The 18538-nt window shown below is 37.1% G+C and overlaps 1 protein-coding gene across 2 annotated transcripts in view; it reads left to right on the top strand.

Moving 5' to 3' along the window:
- GABRA2 (gamma-aminobutyric acid type A receptor subunit alpha2) overlaps positions 1-18538 on the top strand; it is a 120558-nt gene that overhangs the window by 44164 nt on the left and 57856 nt on the right. For both annotated transcript variants that reach the window (XM_032334214.1, XM_032334213.1), the window contains exon 4: positions 5308-5375. In XM_032334214.1, the coding sequence (XP_032190105.1) occupies positions 5308-5375 (68 nt within the window). The remainder of the gene's footprint in view (positions 1-5307; positions 5376-18538) is intronic.

Below are 18538 nucleotides of genomic sequence, written 5' to 3'. Positions count from 1 at the left end.
TAACTGTATTCATGAATCAGACTGGACTATTTGCAAAGGATTTTTGAAAGTGAGTTTGGTATATATATATACAATGGAATATTACTTAGCCATCAAAAAGAATGAGCTCTTGCCATTTGCAGTGATGTGGATATAACTAGAATATATTATACTAAAAGATATAAGTCAATCAAAGAAAGACCCAAATGATTTCACTTATTGTGAAATTTAAGAAACAAAATAGAGGAACATATGGGAAGGGAACAAATCCACAGGAGACTCCTAATGATAAAGAACAAACTGAGGGTTGATGGAGGGAGGTGAGTGGGGGATGGGCTAGATGTATGGTGAGTATTAAAGAGGACACTTGTGATTGAGCACTGGGTGTTATATGTAAGTGATGAATCACTGAATTCTAATCCTGAAACTAATATAGCTCTGCATGTTAACTAAAATTTAAATAACAATTTAATTTTGCTGTATGCAGCATTACCTAATGAAGAACAGTGTTTTTTTTTTTCCAATTAATTTAAGCCTTCTTTTTTAAAAAAAATATTTTATTTACTTATTTGACACAGAGAGAGAGATCACAAGTAGGCAGAGAGGCAGGCAGAGAGAGAGGGGGAAGCAGACTCCCCACTGAGCAGAGAGCCCAATGTGGGCCTTGATCCCAGGACCCTAAGACCATGACCTGAGCTGAAGGCAGAGGCTTAACCCTCTGAGCCACCCAGGCACTCCTAAGCCTTTCTTGAAATTATTTACATGCTCATTTTAGATATCCTTCAGGGCCATTTATTATTTTTTTTCTATGAAGTATTTCAAACATTCCAAAGAGTACAGAGAATAGTATGATTTATCTGATGACCAGTTTCATCAAATCTTAGAATTTTCCAAAATTAAGATCAATTTAAAAAAAAGGAAAATAATAGAATACATTAGAAACCATTCGAAACCCCCTCTGTAACCCTGAGAAGGTTATTCCCTTCCTCTCTCCCCAGTGATTACTGCCTTTCAGATCCTGAATTTGATGATTGTTCGTAAAGATCACACCTGTTGTTGTTGTTGTTGTTTTTCTGATGCTTTTATTTTCATTATTATTTATTTCTCAAAGAGAGGGAGAGAGAGAATGCAAGCAGGGGAGTGGCAGGCAGAGGGAAAAGCCGGCTCTCCTCTGAGCAAGGAACCTGATGCGGGACTAGGACCCAGGACCCTGGGAACATGACCTGAGCTGAAGGCAGATGGCAGAAGGCAAGGGCACTTAGGCATCCTAGAATCCCACCTTTACTACATGCAGCCCTTATTTCTCCTCAACTACTTATTATTAACCTCCTGGTGTTTTTGCCTTGGAAAAACCTATATAGAAGATTCTCTTCTGCATATTTTGCTGTTGGCATGTCTAAAGCCAAGAATTTAGCTTACCAACAATTATTTTGAGGTAACTCATGGTATACATTTATATTAAAAGCCGCTTATTGTTTGTTCAAAAATTGAATTTTGGTTTCCACTGAAATAGTGTTTCCCATTAATATATTCTTTTCTTTTGCTTCAGATAACCTACCCCAACCTTCAGCAAACAGTACCTTGATCAGTTAGTAACTTTTAACACTGAGACAAGAACCTTCCAGCAAAAAAATTATAACTCGCTGAAAGCTCAGATGATGATTAGCATTTCTTGGCAAAAAATTATTTTTAATTAAAAAAATAAATTTTATTCACTGGGATCCAAGTTCCCCAGGCTTTCAACCTCCCTGTGTCAATGGATAATTTGGGTTCTGTCTTCACTAATGACAGTGCTCATTCTGCGATCCATAGTATTTGTAATGTAGGTGAAATATCTTGGAAAAAGGTTTACATTCTACATGAACTATAGTTAGAAAAGTTTTGTTAAATATAGGACACCTAATATGTGGCAAACATGTGCTAATAAGCACTGGTGATTGGACAGTGGACAGAAATGACATAGTCCTTGTCTTTTCTTGAATCTGAATCCTGGTTGGGGAGACAGACCAAACATAAACAAAACCAGAAAGTGAGTAAAATAAATAAATAAATAAATAAATAAATAAATAAGGCATGAAAATAATGGTAAATTCTAAAAAGTCCTATGAAAAGGAAGTGTCAGGGAGAAAATAATCGAAGCAGACTTACATTATACAAGGGCATAGCGAACCTCTGCTCCGAGGAGAGGACATTTAAAGAGCAACTTAAAGGCAGGTAGACAATCAACCCAGAAGGGAAGCGAAAGCGGCAGTAGCCAAGGTGGAGGTCCCCAGTCAGGACACTGTAAGGTGAGTCCACTCCATGGGAACAGGATTTGAGAAGGTCACTCACAGTACTTTAAGTGGAGAGTACTCACTCCTCCGTGAGTGAGGCTGCCGCCAGATTATTAGTACATTTCTTTAGTCTGTGACAGACACCTGTCCCATGGCTCCCAATATTATAACAGGTATTAATTAGCAACACAATTTAACCTTGTTCTAAATCCATATGGGAAAACAACAATTAACCAGAAGATACTACGGCCTTCGACAGATTAGTGTCACAAGATCCCCAAATCTCAGAAATGCTTAAAATCTTCTTTCTTCTCTCTTGCCCCCCCCTTTCTTTCTTTTCCATTCTCTTCTCTTACGGAAAGCCAAATCATAATCAGAGGTAGTATTTTGAAAATAGAACTTTAGGAAACTGTGTTAGATGTACCAAATATCCGTAGTCCTCACCCTAAAATATTTTACTAAGTCATGTTGATTGTTGACTCCTCTGTTGCTATAACCAAGAATCACTTTCTCAAGTCTCTTAGCTATTGGGTATTCATGGTCAGTGTTTGTCTTGCTGATTTTCCTTTTCTTGAACTTGCATAGCTGGAGAATATTCCTTGCAATGCCTCCATTCTTTCACTGTGCTTATGAAGTTGATAAACCATGAAATCCTTTATTTAAGGTAATTTTGCATATCTGTGTTCTGTGTCTTTAGGTGTCGCTCTTAGTGCTTAGAGCTTTGAGGGTAATCTTATTTTTTCTCTTTGGATTCTGAGCTGCCATTTCCTTGCAGCCACAAGGTACTGATAACAACCTTCCATACCCTTTACCTGCCATTCGGCATATAATGGATATTCTTCATATCCTCAGCATGAATATATTCCCACATTTTGTCATCTCTCTTCTCGAGTTCTGCTACTTCAGACTAAGGAGAGTAATTTCATTTGCCTCTATTTTAGGTGAAGACTACCTCAGCATTTCCATTTTTCTTCACTGGAACATTTTAAATCAATATCTATAATAACTAAAGTTTTATTCAATTGTTTATTGAGTAAGGGTGACAGTATTGATTTGGTATGAATAAGAGGAAAAAGCAAACAAACCTGAGTCCCATTTTCATAATTTCTTTCTAATAGCGTATATAATTCACGTCTAGGACCAGCTACATGATTTGTGGGACCTAGTCCAAGATGCAAATGCAGGGCCCTTTATTCAAAAGATAATTAAGAATTTTAAAAGAGAAAAACAGGACACTAAAGCAAGCTTGGGGCTTTTCCAAGCACAGAGCTGTATGAGACTGCACAAGCTACAATGCCCACGAAACTGATTTTCTGGGCAGGTCTTGGGGGGCAGCTGGCAGCTGAGGGTAAAATTTATAAACATATTTATTTCCCAGATGAGTTTTATGATAGAATTTCATGAACATAGTTTTTAAAATAAAATAGAACAGAAAATAATAAAGCTGAATAAATATATTTATTTGGAGCACTGTATTTTTTTGGTGCAGAGTATTAGGATGAATACAGTGAATAGAAATACTTAGTTAATGAGAAAACACTTTTAGCTTTGGTTTTCCCTTAGGGCTTAAGAGCCAGATTGCTTGGGTTCTAAAACCTGGCTGTATTCACTCTACCAAGTGTGGGTCATTAAGCACACTTCCTTACCTTTCTGTATATAGATAAGTGTACATGTAGATATTGAGATAATAACAGAGAAAGAACCTATCTCATAGGATTGTCATGCCGATTACTATATTTCAAGACTTTGAAGCCTAAGCATTCAAAGTCTGCTCTGTTATTTCAAAATCCTTTTTGCTTTTTATTTTGGTCGTATTGGATACAATATACCCAGACTTAGTTTACTCTCTCTTTTATGGTTCTGAATAGTGTCCCGTACAATATGAAAAAATATTTTGTGATATTTCTTCTGTGGAATTACAAATTTGATAATAAATGAGACGCTTAGTTCATGATGATAGAAATTAATGATGTATTTTTTTTTTCTATAAGTACATTGGAAGAATTATTCTTTTCAAGTCCTTTTGAGCCTTTCCTCCATCACTATTTGGCTTACTTAAAAGATCTAAATCACGGGGTTAAAAGAGCAGTTCAGGGGTGCCTAGGTGGCTCAGTCATTAAGCATCTGCCTTTGGTTCAGGTCATGATCCCAGAGTCCTGGGATTGAGTCCCACAGGGGACTCCCTGCTCCGTGGGGAGCCTGCTTCTCCCTCTCCCGCTTCATCTGCTTGTGCTTCCTCTCTCGCTGTCTCTCTCTGTTAACTGGATAGCTCTTTTTTTTTTTTTTAATTTTACTTATTTATTTGATAGAGAGATAAGCAAATAAATAAAATCTTTTTAAAAAAGAGCAATCCAGTTAATTGTGTTACAGTTAATAAGTTACATAACATTTGAATCTAATTCAAGTAAATCTTAACATTTCCTGCATTTGTAAATACCTTTAAAGACAAGTTTGTATGGAAATAATCCATTGTGATTAATGTCTGTTAATTGCATTTATTTTTATGTCACTGAATAATGAAGCTTTTTATATTAATCTGAATTATATTTATTTCTAACAAATAATTCATTTCTGTGCTTTATTGAGAAGATATAGTAATTTACAATCTACAAACTAAACCTCTACCATCATGAAGTACCATCTGAAATATTTAGTTTAAAAACCAGATTTAGCACTATATCAAATAGCAGCCATACTAACTACACTTTATTTTTAGTACTGGTAGTAAATTTATTGTAAACTAGTTCAGTTAATACAGATTCTGAGGAACTATTAATTCTCAGAAATATGTTTAAAGCAAAATGCTCTAAATCAGGTATAGTTTCCAAGTAAAAATGCCATAATGCTTCCGGGAATTTAGCATTTAGGATTGTGAGAATCTATGAAATACTTGGGCATTATAGAAATTTTTGTTGTTTGTGAAAGTTGAAAAGAAAGTAAAAACCAATATTCTTAAGTATCACAGAGCTTTCTAGTCATTCCATGTACTTGACCCCTCTCTTTCAGTGGCTTTCATTATATATTATCTATATTTAATCTCTTTTTCTCGTATCAGACAGTATTACTGAAGTCTTCACTAACATCTACGTGACCAGTTTTGGCCCTGTCTCAGATACAGATATGGTGAGTTTTTCATTAAATAGTATTTTTACTTCATATTATGTTCCCATTATATGGGGGGAGGTTAGAATAAGAAAATATTTTTAGTGTTATAGAATGATGTGTCTGTCTCATGCCTAATCGATCCAAATACTTGGAGACTTAAGGATACTTGTTTCTGTCAGTGGTACACTATTCTTCCTTGAGTGTTTATATTAACCCTTCCCATTTTATATTCTTTCAGAGTTTGCCTATGTAGCTACAGTGTGGTAAACAATTAGTGAAATGCAAATCATTATATCACTGAGAACCATTTTCTATGATTGAAGGACCTGCTTAGACTTTGATAAGTAAAATCTGTATAGTTTCATAGACAACCACTCCTTGCACAGTGTGCTCATGGTCAGTGCTATAAATGCAAAACTTCCATTGGAGGTGGGGTCCTTTTCACATTCCCTAAACACATACAATACCTACATGCTTACCTAGTAGGCATATATAACTCAATCTAAAGAAAACAGAATCTTGACATTCTTGGATTCCATGGAATTGGTATTTACTTTTCTCTAAAATGAGATGGGTAAAGAGGGGGAAGTTGGTGTCTTGGGTTAGAAACTGGCAGGCTAGAAACATCATAGATAATTATCAATTAAGCATAAAATTTTAGTATTCGGTTTTCCTTTTCTATTGCTAACGATAGCTCTCAGGAATAGAAATTTTTTTTGAAAGACTCCATCCACCTTCCTTATGGCCCAGAAAGTGAGAGTTTGAGGAAATGCCCTTATCCTTTCTTTGCCTGGTCATCCTCTATCATGTCACTTTTCCCTAACTCCCCCCCTTCTCTGACAACCCAAGGGGAAGGACACCAAGTTTGGTGGCTTTTCACTGGGATAAACACACAAAAACTAAGTTTTCCTTGAATGCAGGCATCAGTAAACATAGCCAATATATGGGACCTCTTTACTTTTCCTTTAGGAAGCAGATATGCCATTTCTATCATTGAAAACATTTGCTTTGTCTTCTGCCAGAGACTTTTCTCCAGCTTCACGGTCCTTTTCTTACATTGACTTGGATGGCTCAAACTGTAAGGTGGCACAGGGGTAATGACCCCCAACTTTGGTGATTTGGTTGATACTAAACTAGCAGGTCTTTGAAGTTCTTTCAGATTCTAATATGAAGATTTAAGTGTTTTCCCCACCTCTTAACTCTTAGCCTTAACCACAATTCCACAACAACAGAAAAAAATCCTTTCAACATAATCCTTCCTCCTCTTTTGTGGTATCTTCTTTTGTGATCTCAAATATTCATCTGCTTCTTTCCATAGGTCAGTTTTAAGTGTACAGGCACTTAAAAGGTGACGGAGACATATTTAGTAGGAATATGTATTTCAAACACTATTGATTGACTGAAAAGACAGTGTATTTGCTCTGTTTGTCTCCGTAGAATCTCCCAAATATTAGAAAGACACAGTGAGAATGAGCACCTAACCTTTATGTGGAGTCAAGGAGAGTTAGAATTTCATCTGACACTGAAAAACTAGCAAGATCGTATATACATGGTTCTTTTATGGTTACCTTTGGTGTATTATTACCAGCCAAAACAGAAAGGCAAATAATATAGGACCCAAAATATCATAATTTCCAATGTTGTCTATCTTGTGTTGTGAGTATTATTCATTCACAGCATTGAATGTTGTGAATCTATATTGTGTTGTGAAGTTGCTCAGTTACCTTTAATGTTTTGGGTTTTATTTTTAATTTATTATTATTTTTTTTTTACAAAGGGATTTATTCTACCTAAAAACTCAAAAATAGAAAAACATATACTTCTCTTAGACATATGAAATGTTTGTTTTCTGGAGATTTTGGACAAACTCATATATTTTTGGCAAAATGTGGAAGGTGACTTTTTCCAGTGGTGACAATGGATTAGTCTAATCCTCTTTGTTCTGATCTTATGGTCGATTACTAACACATTTAGAAAGCAGGTAGCTTCAACTCAAAATGGATTAAAGACTTGAACAGAACTACTGAAACCCTAAAACCACTAGAAGAAAACATGGGAGAGGAGCCATTTGACAGCAGTCTTAGTAATGGTTTTTTTGGATCTGAGGTCAAAAGTAAAAATAAAGAAGCGGGTCTATATCTAACTGAAAATCTTTTTCACAGCAAAAGAAACCATCAACAAAATGGAAAGGCAACCTACTCAATGTGGGAAAATATTTGCCAATCATATGTCTGATAAGGTGTTAATAACCAAAATAAATAAAGAACTGACACCACTCAGTAGCAAAAAAAAAAAAAAAAAATCCCCCAACAATCAAATTTAAAAAAGGAAGACAAACCAAACATTTTTTTTTTTTAAGATCACAAGTAGGCAGAGAGGCAAGCGGGGTGGGAGGGGAGCAGGCTCCCCGCTGAGCAGAGAGCCTATGCAGGGCTCGAACCCAGGACCCCGAGACCCTGACCTGAGCTAAAGGCAGAAGCTTAACCCACTGAGCCACCCCGGCATCCCCAAACAGACATTTTTACAAAGAAGATATGCAGAGAGCCAGCAGACACATCTCAGGCACCAAGTGCTACTAATCCTCAGGAAAATGTCAATCTTTAACACCATGAGCTAGCACCTCATACCTGTCAAGTATGGTTGTCATTAAAAAGACAAGAGATTAGTGTTGTTTATGATGTGGAGAGAAAGGAACACTTGTGTGCTGTTGGTGAAAATATAAATTGGTGCAGCCTCTATGGAAAATGGTAAGATTTCTCAGAATTTAAAAAGGGAACTCATTTTTTTTTTAAAGATTTTATTTATTTATTTATTTATTTGACAGAGAGAGCAAGAAAACACAAGCAGGGGGAGTGGAAGAGGGAGAGGGAGAAGCAGGCTCCCCACTGAGCAGGGAGCCTCTGAGGGACTCAGTCCTAGGACCCTGGGATCATGACCTGAACCAAAAGCAGACATTTAACTGACAGAGCCACCCAGGTGCCCCCAAAAGGGAACTATTATATGATTCATTAATTCCAATCCTGGGTATATATTCAAAGGAGATGAATACAGGATTTCAAAGAGATTTCTGCACTCCAATGTTCATTGCAACATTATTCATAAGAGCCAAGATATGGAAACACTATATATATTATACAGATATATAGTTCATATATAATTCATATATTATATATATGAATATCTTTGGTCATGGGAAAAACCTAAAATCTGCATTTGTGACAACACAATGGACCTTGAGGGTATTATGCTATGTGAAATAAGCCAAACAGAGGAAGACAAATACTGCGTGATATCACCTACATCAGAAATATGAATTTTCTAAGTCAAACCCAGAAACAGAGAGTAGATAAGTAGTTGCCAGGGGTTGGGGGTGGGGTGGTAGGGAGAGGTTGGTAAAAGAGTACAAATTTTCAGCTATAAGATGAATAAAGTCTGAGGATCTAATGTAAAACATGGTGACTATAGTTAATATCACAGTATTGTATAGTTGAAATTTTCTAAGAGGGTAGAGTTTAAATGTTTACACACACACACACACAGATAAATATAAGTTAGTGAATGCGTTAATTAGCTAGATGGGGGAGTGCTTTCACAATGTATATGTATATCACTACTATATACACTTTAAATAGTTTATAATTTTATTTGTCAATTATACCTTAGTAAAGCTGAAGTGTAGAAAAAAAAAAGAAAAAAGAAAAGAAACTGTGATCATTTAGTAAGTACTTCCATGTAGAAATTCCTTGCAGACATTTGTTGGGAAATGTATCTGTTTTTGCAAATTGTAAATTCTGGGAAAAAAATCAACTAAGAAAGAAATGGGAAAGACATTATAATTCTGCAGCAGGAACGAAAGCCTAGCAGTCAACATAAGGAATCCACTGATGTCAAGTTGAAAGGCAGCACAGGGACTGCTGACAGGTGAAGCTGAAGACTCAGAGGTTAAGGACAGTCTGCCCCAGAGCTAGGACAGGACCATGTGTGAGTGAAACAATCATTATCAGGCAATCATGCTTCTAACGGTTTATGGGTCTGTGGTTGTTTGCTGCTGTCATTCTTAAAAACAGGATACTTATTAACAAGCTGAGGCACAGAAAAATAAAAGTAAAAAGCTGGTAGCTGTTGTTAGGTATACCGCCATTAGCAACAGAACAAACTTAAACTCTTTGGTCTGAATTGAATTAAAAGTTTTGCCCTCTTCAGTGAATCAAGCTCGTGAACTTTAAAAAATTTTAGCAAGCTCCAAATTTGCTTCCTATCTGGGAGGACCTTGCTACACATTGTTTTAAACATTAAAATGCACTCACAATCCAAATGATCTGGGTTAAATTGTATTCAAGTAGAGTTGTCGTTGGAAACATTTAAATAAAAAACTACTTTGATTTTTTAGTTTTCCTTTTCTATTTTGTAGTGTGTGTGTGTGTGTGTGTGTGTAAGAGAGAGGGAGAGAAAGAGTAATATGCAGGTGCACTTTGTATGTAGGGATATTCCCTAGATGAAGTACATACTTAACATCTTGGTGGGCTCTTGAAACACTCGAAGGCGCCAGACCTTTTTCCTAATGATTCATTTCCCTTGCATTACCTAGCCTAACACGGTCTTATAGAATTCTTTGGGTCATGTCAGATTTTCTACATTATTTACATCTTTATTCACCTTGTTTACTCAGTCCTGCCGGTAGCTGGCTTGGAGGAAGTTTTAGGAATTGCAAAACCATCAAGGGGGCACGTGCTTTGTAATCAGAGTCCAGTCAGAAGAAAGGATCTATAAATGTAGTTTGAACAGGGAAGATCTAATAAAATGAATTATTAACTAGAACAAGGTGCTTTAATAATAAAATAGGGTAAAAGAAGGCTCTAAGTAATGCAGAACTACTATATGCAGAAGGCAGCATCTACATTTGGGGTGAAGCATCACAAACAAGCAAAGAAAACACACACACACACACACACACACACACACACACACGGAGCTGTCTTCCAAAAAAGGGGAAAGGAGTCTGCATTTGGAGCTCAGAGACAATACACTAGTAATTGGTATCCATAATACTATGTGATATGGGAAGGATTTTGAGTGAGATACAAGAGATAGTTTCATCACTCAACAGGTATTGTTTGTTATTTGTCCAAATCTAAGAAGAAGGATGAAACTGGGGGAAATTAAAGTTGACTAACCTCTATACACATGTAACACACACATGTGCGTGTGCGCACACAAACACACACTCATATTGTGAACCTATTAGGCAAGACAGAACTCAACTTAAAAACATATATACATTTTATAACAAGAAATGATTTGGTCTTCATCATCACCAAATATAATGATTTTCTATCTTGATATTACTTTTGCTGGAAAGCAAGATAAATAAATGAGAAAAATTTGAATTTATGTTAGTATAGATGGCCCAGAAGTGAAACTTATCTGTGACACTCTAAAGAAAATGAAATATATTATATGTGGAAGGAAAGCACATTATTATTAACCATATGTGCAAGTGGACATGAAGATATCTAACTCATGCCTTATAGAAGCAGCTTGGTTATGAGAAAAAAATTAAAGAATATATTTAATTTCACTTTTAATAGCTTAGCTAATACACTAATTTCTATGCAGTGTGCAAAGACCCAAACCTCTACATCCTGTTCAGGTCAGTGATGTAGATTTGTTGTGACATTAGCCTGAGAGGAAAAAGCAGCATAGCAAAAAGAATTAAGAACCAAGGGAACACACACACTTAGACATTCTGTTATCTCAGAATCATTAACTAGTGTAATTGTCCAAAGAAAGTTGCAGATTTAAATTATAATTAAAGATTCTAATTACAGTGTCTGCAATTAAGTTTAAAAATCTTTTATTTCAACATCTAAAAAATTCATGAGTAAGAAGGTAATTAAAGTTGGGAATGTACTAGTAGCTGACAGTTGACAAAGTTTTCAATAGGCAAGTGCATTTGAGCAATTTATAACTCATTCCTCTGTTATTTTTGCTTTTTCGTTTCTCCTTAGTTTCTATATTAGATCTTTTCCCGTATTAGTAAACATTTTCACTGTGTGTGCATGGTCTTTAGGCATAAGTGGTATAGCTAAAACCTAAACTAAAACCTAAAACTGCACTAAAACCTAAACTAAAAACCCCAGTCCAAATGGTAATCTCTTGCAGTACTGTTAGGGTTAAACAGTGCAAATTTTGAAATCATCTCCAGATTTCTGAACCTGAGTTTCCCATTATGCTATTAAGAAGCAGGCTGTCAGATTAAGTTATGACTTTGTTTCGATCCTTAACAACACAAGTTAGAAATCACTGTCTTTTATTCCTTATCAGATGCAATGATGAACCATAGTCAGATGTTTGTATCATTTACATTTTTCTGTCAGGGTAGGATTCTGTAAGGGCGCCTGGGTGGCTCAGTGGGTTAAGCCTCTGCCTTCAGCTCAGGTCAGTCAGTATTTTCCAGTATCCTCTTAGAGTTTTTAATATTGTCCCTTAAAATGTGACTCATGGACACTTGGATTGGATTGTTTCCTGCATTCCTTCCTGGGTTCCTGTGGAACCCTAATTGCTAGTCGTGGGGTATGCCAGTCTACGTTTTAACAGTTTAAGGTATTTGACTTTATGATTTTATGCTAAAGGCAGCAAAAAGCCATTTTAAGGTAGGGGGGTTGGAGTAATATAGAGAACATGTGATGGAGTCAGATTTTTTGCAATCCAACAATTTGAATTAGAAGATAGGGAAAGGGAAAAAATAGTTCGGAAGCTCTTTTATTCCACATGAGAATGACTATGGACTGGGCCAAATTAGTGGTACCAAAGCTGGAAAAACTGAAAAAAATGTAGATCTCCACATGGTCGCATTAGTCAGACTTGATGATGTGTTGGATGCAGGGGTTGAAGGAAGCACAGGATGAAGTTCTGGGAGATTGGGTGAGTGGTACCATCCAGGGGGATGGGATACACGGAAGGGAAAGTTTACTTTGCTGTTGTTTTGGTGTTTGGAGGGTGAGCACTTATGTTTTGGATACACTGAGTTTGGGTCTTTGTGAGAGATTTAATCAGTGATGTCTAGGTGCCGACCTATAGGCAGAGCTTGGGAGGGAAGCATGGGGGCCATGTGATGGTAGTTGAAACCATGGGCTTGTATAACATTGTGCAAGAAAGAGATTTCGAGTGAAATGGTCATTGTACTTTCACAGCAAGTCTAGAATACAAGAGAATAAAACAGATTTTAGAGGAGACTATGAAGCGACTGGAGGTGTCTGTCAACATAAAGGAGGATTTCCTTTTCTGAAACAGACTATGTTTCGATCCTTAACAACACAAGTTAGAAATCACTGTCTTTTATTCCTTATCAGATGCAATGATGAACCATAGTCAGATGTTTGTATCATTTACATTTTTCTGTCAGGGTAGGATTCTGTAAGGGCGCCTGGGTGGCTCAGTGGGTTAAGCCTCTGCCTTCAGCTCAGGTCATGATCTCAGGGTCCTGGGATGGAGCCCCGCATTACATCACGCTCTCTGCTCAGCGGGGAGCCTGCTTCCCTTTACCCCTCTGCCTGCCTCTCTGCCTCCTTGTGATCTCTCTCTCTGTCAAATAAATAAATAAAATCTTGGGAAAAAAAAAAAAAAAAGGTAGGATTCTGTATACTGATGGTGGTATTATTCATGTGGTAATGGGGAGGACTCTTGGATTTTGCCCAGAGTAAAATCTAACCTAGGGGGTGGGGTAATGGTTTCAGAAAAGAGGGCGAATAAAGGCAGTTTGACTAGATTGACTCCATCTTGCCTTCCTGCAAGAGGGTGGGGTTCAGGTGATAGTTCTCTTGACTTCCTACAGAGGAGGGCACTCTTTAACATTCCCCCATTCCTTTTTATAAACTAAATAATAGTTATAATTTCTGAACATGAGTGATTTTTTAAAAATTAAAATTGTAGAGGTCACATGTTCTTTCTCCAAGTTTCAAGGGTGGAATCTTTGTTCTGGGGGGTGTCCCACAGAATTTGTTTTCCCTAGTCAAGAATAATAGATGTTGTCTATTGATGCTACTCCCATAAATTTTCTTAGGGGTTACCATTACATGTAGATTGTTGGCAGACACAGAAAGTATCATATCCCATGGTGAGGATTTTCCCAATGATTTCCTACCACACCAGGAGAATATGATTTTTTTTTAAAGATTTTATTTATTCATTTGACAGAGAGAGAGATCGATCACAATCAGGCAGGGAGGCAGGCAGAGAGAGGAGGAAGCAGGCTCCCCACAGAGCAGAGAGCCCGATGCAGGGCTCGATCCCAGGACCCCGGGACCATGGCCTGAGCCGAAGGCAGAGACTTTAACCCACTGAGCCACCCAGGCGCCCAATACCAATGCAAGAGAGCACTGAAAATATAGGGACAGAGCAAGGATATCATGTTATGGAAAAGCCAAGAAAAGGATTCAAATGTATCATTAGATTAAGAACACAGAGGTATTTGCTGATCGTGGTAAAGGCAACCAGATTGCAGTGGGTTGAGCATGTGGGAGGTGAGGAAATGGAGAAATCGTGGAAGCAACATTTTTAAGCAACATGGTTGAGGAGAGGAGGCGAGACAGAGGGCAGTAGCTGTAAGGCATTATAACTATCAGTGAGGTTTTTCTTTTTAAAGATTGCATTGAACTCACTGTTTTCTGAACATGCCATTATCTTTAACAACTCTATGGAGATGTTTTTCACTTTTCTTGTGATGCTTCCCCCGTTTGCCAACTGGAGATCTTTCATTTATTCAAGGCCAAGTTCAAGTTTCATCTTCTCCAATGTCTTTGTTGGCTACTCCAAGTAGGGTTAGTCCTTGTCCTTGTGTTCCACCACATGGTGTACTCACGTTTTTATGCCTTCGCATACTGGATTATAAAAATCTTCACGTCTTTCTTCTTTACTGCTGTCTGAGCTACTACAAGGCGTGAGTTGTGTTTGCTCATTTCAACAAGATTTACTAAGTACGTGCTCTGTGTCTGTCGCCGTGTGGGAGCTGAAATCCCTAAGTATAACCAGTGCTTGTCCTCAAGTTGTTCACAGTGATGTGGGGAAACAGCTAAGAAAAGTTATCAACTTTGAAACAGTGGGATCATGCATTTATTGAAGTATTTATGGATGACTATGTAGCAGAGGGTATGTGGGTATAGGATATCTATATCTGAGAAGGTTTCTAGGAAAAGAAGATAACTACAGAGGACAAATGAGGGGAGTGTTTTAGCACAAACTGGAAAGGCTGGTTGAATTTAGTAAAATGCAAAAATTCAGTGTGACTTGAGCCCAGAATGCTTTAAAGGATCTTGGCGGGGGGGTGGGGGGTGGGAGTGGGGGGTGGCGGGGTTAGGGTGGGGTGGGGTGGGGTGGGGTGGGGTGGGATGAGGATCTCATGCAGAGATGAGGCTAGAAAGAAACACAGAGCCGGATCACAAAGTCTTTATGGCCAGTTGCCCAAAAAAGAAAGCTGCGAAACCATCTCCAAATGGAACTTTAAAACACAGTAGATCTCTTTTACCAGAGGACTGGTTAATGGCATAGCTGTTTTGATAAGTGTCAACATTCTTTAAAATGTAGCCACCGTACAGACTAAAAGACTACTGTGGTTAGTTTAATATAGTTACACAAAAACACACATGCAAACATTATACACTTCACACTGTTAAATTTAAGGATTAAGGTATTGCGGGCAGGTGAGTGCCATAAGATATCTGAGAGCTTATCTACCCTATGCCTCTGCTGATGCCTTTCTCTTTAGGGAATTAGAGTTCTTGTTGCCCAGAATCCTTGTTACTACATTTAATTTTTAATGATGCCTCTCATTCATTCATTCATTGACTAATTGTTGTTTATTTCCTGTGTTCCGGGCAGTTTGTTCAATACTGGTGTTACAGCGTTGAAGAAGGTGATCACAATCCTTGTTAGTGTGGAATGAAAGTTGGCCAGATGTAGGGACTGGCGGGGAAGAGCCTCTGTAGCAGAGATCAGTGAGTTTCAGGACTTGGTTGGAACAGGACACATCAGAGGCCCTGAAGTATCAGTATTGCTCCAGGCAGAGTGGAGTGGGAGGGTGCGTACTGCCGAACACCAGACTAGAGAGGAAAGGGTGGGGAAGATCATGCTGGGACTCAGATGCTGCAAGAAAGTGTTTGGACTTTACCCTAAGGGCTTTAGAAATTCAGCTGATCAAATTCAACAACACTTCATTTTTGGATCTCCCTCCCCACCCCCAACATTGTGCCAATATCTTGAGTGCATCCTGTAGCTTTCTGTTCACTTTCAAATATCAAAGAGTCTGGTGCAGGCCAATTGAAACATCAGTCTTTGATGCTGGTTGGATCTTCTCTCCTTTTCACGGCCATGTTCACAGCTAAGCGATGTGCAGTGGGCAAAAGGCTGTAATCTGCTCTTCCTCTCCTCTTTTTGGGTCTGCCGGAGTTGAGGCAAGGGAAAGGGAGATGACAAAAATGGAGGACAATATATTTTTACTTAGCCTGTTCTGTTGGTGGTTCTCTCTTGGCAATTGGTGCCGTTTGTATAGCCGGCAAAGGCAGGTTATCCCATGGGTCACATTTGTGATATCTTCTCAGTGACCTCTTTATTGCCCTAACACCAAAAACTCAGGCGGCTTATTCCTTAATGGACTTTGTGTGGCTCAGCCTGTGCTGTTGGCACTTTATGTCATGACCCTTTTGCTGCTGGGTGTCCCTCACTTGTCCCACTGCCCTGTTGTTGAGTATGGGCAATGGGGGAAGAAACATATTTTGAAGGTGATTTATATCAAGCTTCCTTCCTTAATGTCCAAACTGTTTCCGAGAACTTTGTACATATTATCCACTTTGTCATTATAAGAAGAAGTCGATTTTATTATTGTCACCATTTTATAGGTACGTCATCTGGAATAGTGAGATTAAAAAACCTGCTCAAGGTCAAGTACCCTAGTCAACCCAACTACAGAGCCTAAGTTCTTATTCTTAACATCTGTTTTAAATTACTTGATTTATTATTTTTGTTATCTTTTGATCTAATGTTTAAGTCAGTTTTCAATGTGGGAAGAATACTTCGACAGAGATTCTAAAATCTATTCTCAACTTTGCAACTAAATTCTCCCTGTAACCTTCCACAATCCATGACTAACATCTATTAACTGGTCTATAAAAGATGGCAATTTCACTCTGATGTCCTGCCTTCAAGGATTGTTTTTTACGTATGATGTAAATGGTGTTAGGAAGCACACTTGAATTCAAAGCTTGGCCTTCTCTATCTCCCTCTTTAAATAGGTATGGTTTCTGAGGTATTTTCCACCTGTGAAATTAGGATATTCTGCATATTTTAATACAGTTATTGTGAAGTTTAAAAATTCTATTAAGCAAATTGCAATGAACTATTATAGCTATTCATCATTTTGAATATTTTATTAGCTATATTTTAATAATCTACTCTCAGATTCTGACTCTGTAGTATCAGTTTTTAATTTGTTTGTGAAACTTGCCCAGCCCCTAGTTCCAAAGAGAAAACCTAGACACCTTACCTGCACAGTGGTCAGAGATTGCAGCAGCTATGGTATTCTGAATCTGTTTGTATGAGCTTCTTTGCATAATAAGGTTTTATGATCTTGTATTAACTGGATTGACTGGCACACTGCTGCTCTGTTCTAAAGCTTCTCCTTTTTTTTTTTTTTTTTTTGCAATTTTTGCAATGCTAATACTGGGCTACATGTACTTTTCATACCCTTTTGAGTACCAACTGGAAGTGTCTGAGCTTAACCATTCTTGTATATTCCAAGGGTGTTATTTCTTTAGAGGAGACTAGCCTTTTTTAGCAAAAAGGGTAAAATGAAATAAATTTTGGTACTTTAAAACATGCTCAGTAAATCAAAGTAAATAAGAAATCACCCCCAGAGCAGTCCTGTAACTTGGTTATGTTTCAGTGAATAGATAGAATTCTTCAGAAATTGGCTACATGCATTGACTTATAATTAATGTAATCAGGCACAAAAAATACTCTGCCTTCACTAAGTGAACGTGTCTTTGAAATCATCTTTGTTTACCAAATACGGAAATAATACTTATTGGTAGTTAAAACATTGGACTGGAAGTTGTATCCTTGTGTGGGTTTTGCCTCTACCAAGCTTGGAGACAGGAAACTGATGCAATTTAGCTATAACCCCAGCTATAAAAAGGAGAATTTGGATAAGCTTCCTTTAAAGAATTTTTCCAATCCTAAAGCATGTGGATTCTTCAACTTGTTGGTCTCACCCAACAGTCAGAGTCACGTCTCTGGAGCATAGACTGTGGCATAGCTGCGCGCTAATCCATCTTTGTGATTTTTTTGGTTTCTTTCTAAGTTCGCTTCTTAGTTGTTTGTATATTCCCTGAGGGATTTTGTAGTTGATCTTGTTGTTATTTATTCCTTTTAGAATCTCAATTCATGGGTCCAAGTCTTAAGTTTATATGAAGAAATTGCATTCTTTTGTATTTCTAGCAACACAAATAAAACATTGACTTAGTCTACTAGTACACAGTCATGGCAAGCCTGAGGTTTATTTTAAGGCATCTTTCAGGAAAAGATCTTTTCAAATACTGAGAATATGCATGTTATATGCATTTAAGGAAATCAAGTGCAAATAATTTGGAAATCCTGTTACCTTAAGGATATGCAATAAATATTATTTGACTGAAATACTTCTTACCCTGCCATTTTAATCTAGAAAACAAAACCACAAAAACTGGTGAATCAACTGTATCTATTTATTTATTTATTTACCTGTATATTTTTATTAATACATTAAAATATAAGATAAACACTAACGCAGAAATTGGAATAATAAAAGGTAAGATGCATATCATTATTTCAGAAATAATGATATTTATTAATAAAGTAGATTTATTTTTGCTCTCACTTAAGATTGTCCTTCATGATGATATTTTAGCAATTCATCTATTTAACTGTATTATTTAAAAATTTATCTAAGTACTTTAAAATAATAACAATCAAAGATCTGATTCTAAATTTATATTTTAATATTTATTTTGATAACATGGGTGAAAAAGATACATAAATTCAAATCTAAGAAATCTGTCATTGGCTATTGGTTACTGAACCATCACGCTAATTTTTAAAAAGTCATCCACCAATTCTCAATGCTTCTCCTCATGTTCTGAATGTTTAGTTTT

This window comes from Mustela erminea, chromosome 2, assembly GCF_009829155.1.
Source record: "Mustela erminea isolate mMusErm1 chromosome 2, mMusErm1.Pri, whole genome shotgun sequence".
Taxonomy (NCBI): Eukaryota; Metazoa; Chordata; class Mammalia; order Carnivora; family Mustelidae; genus Mustela; species Mustela erminea.
This window is presented reverse-complemented; position numbering and strand designations above follow the sequence as displayed.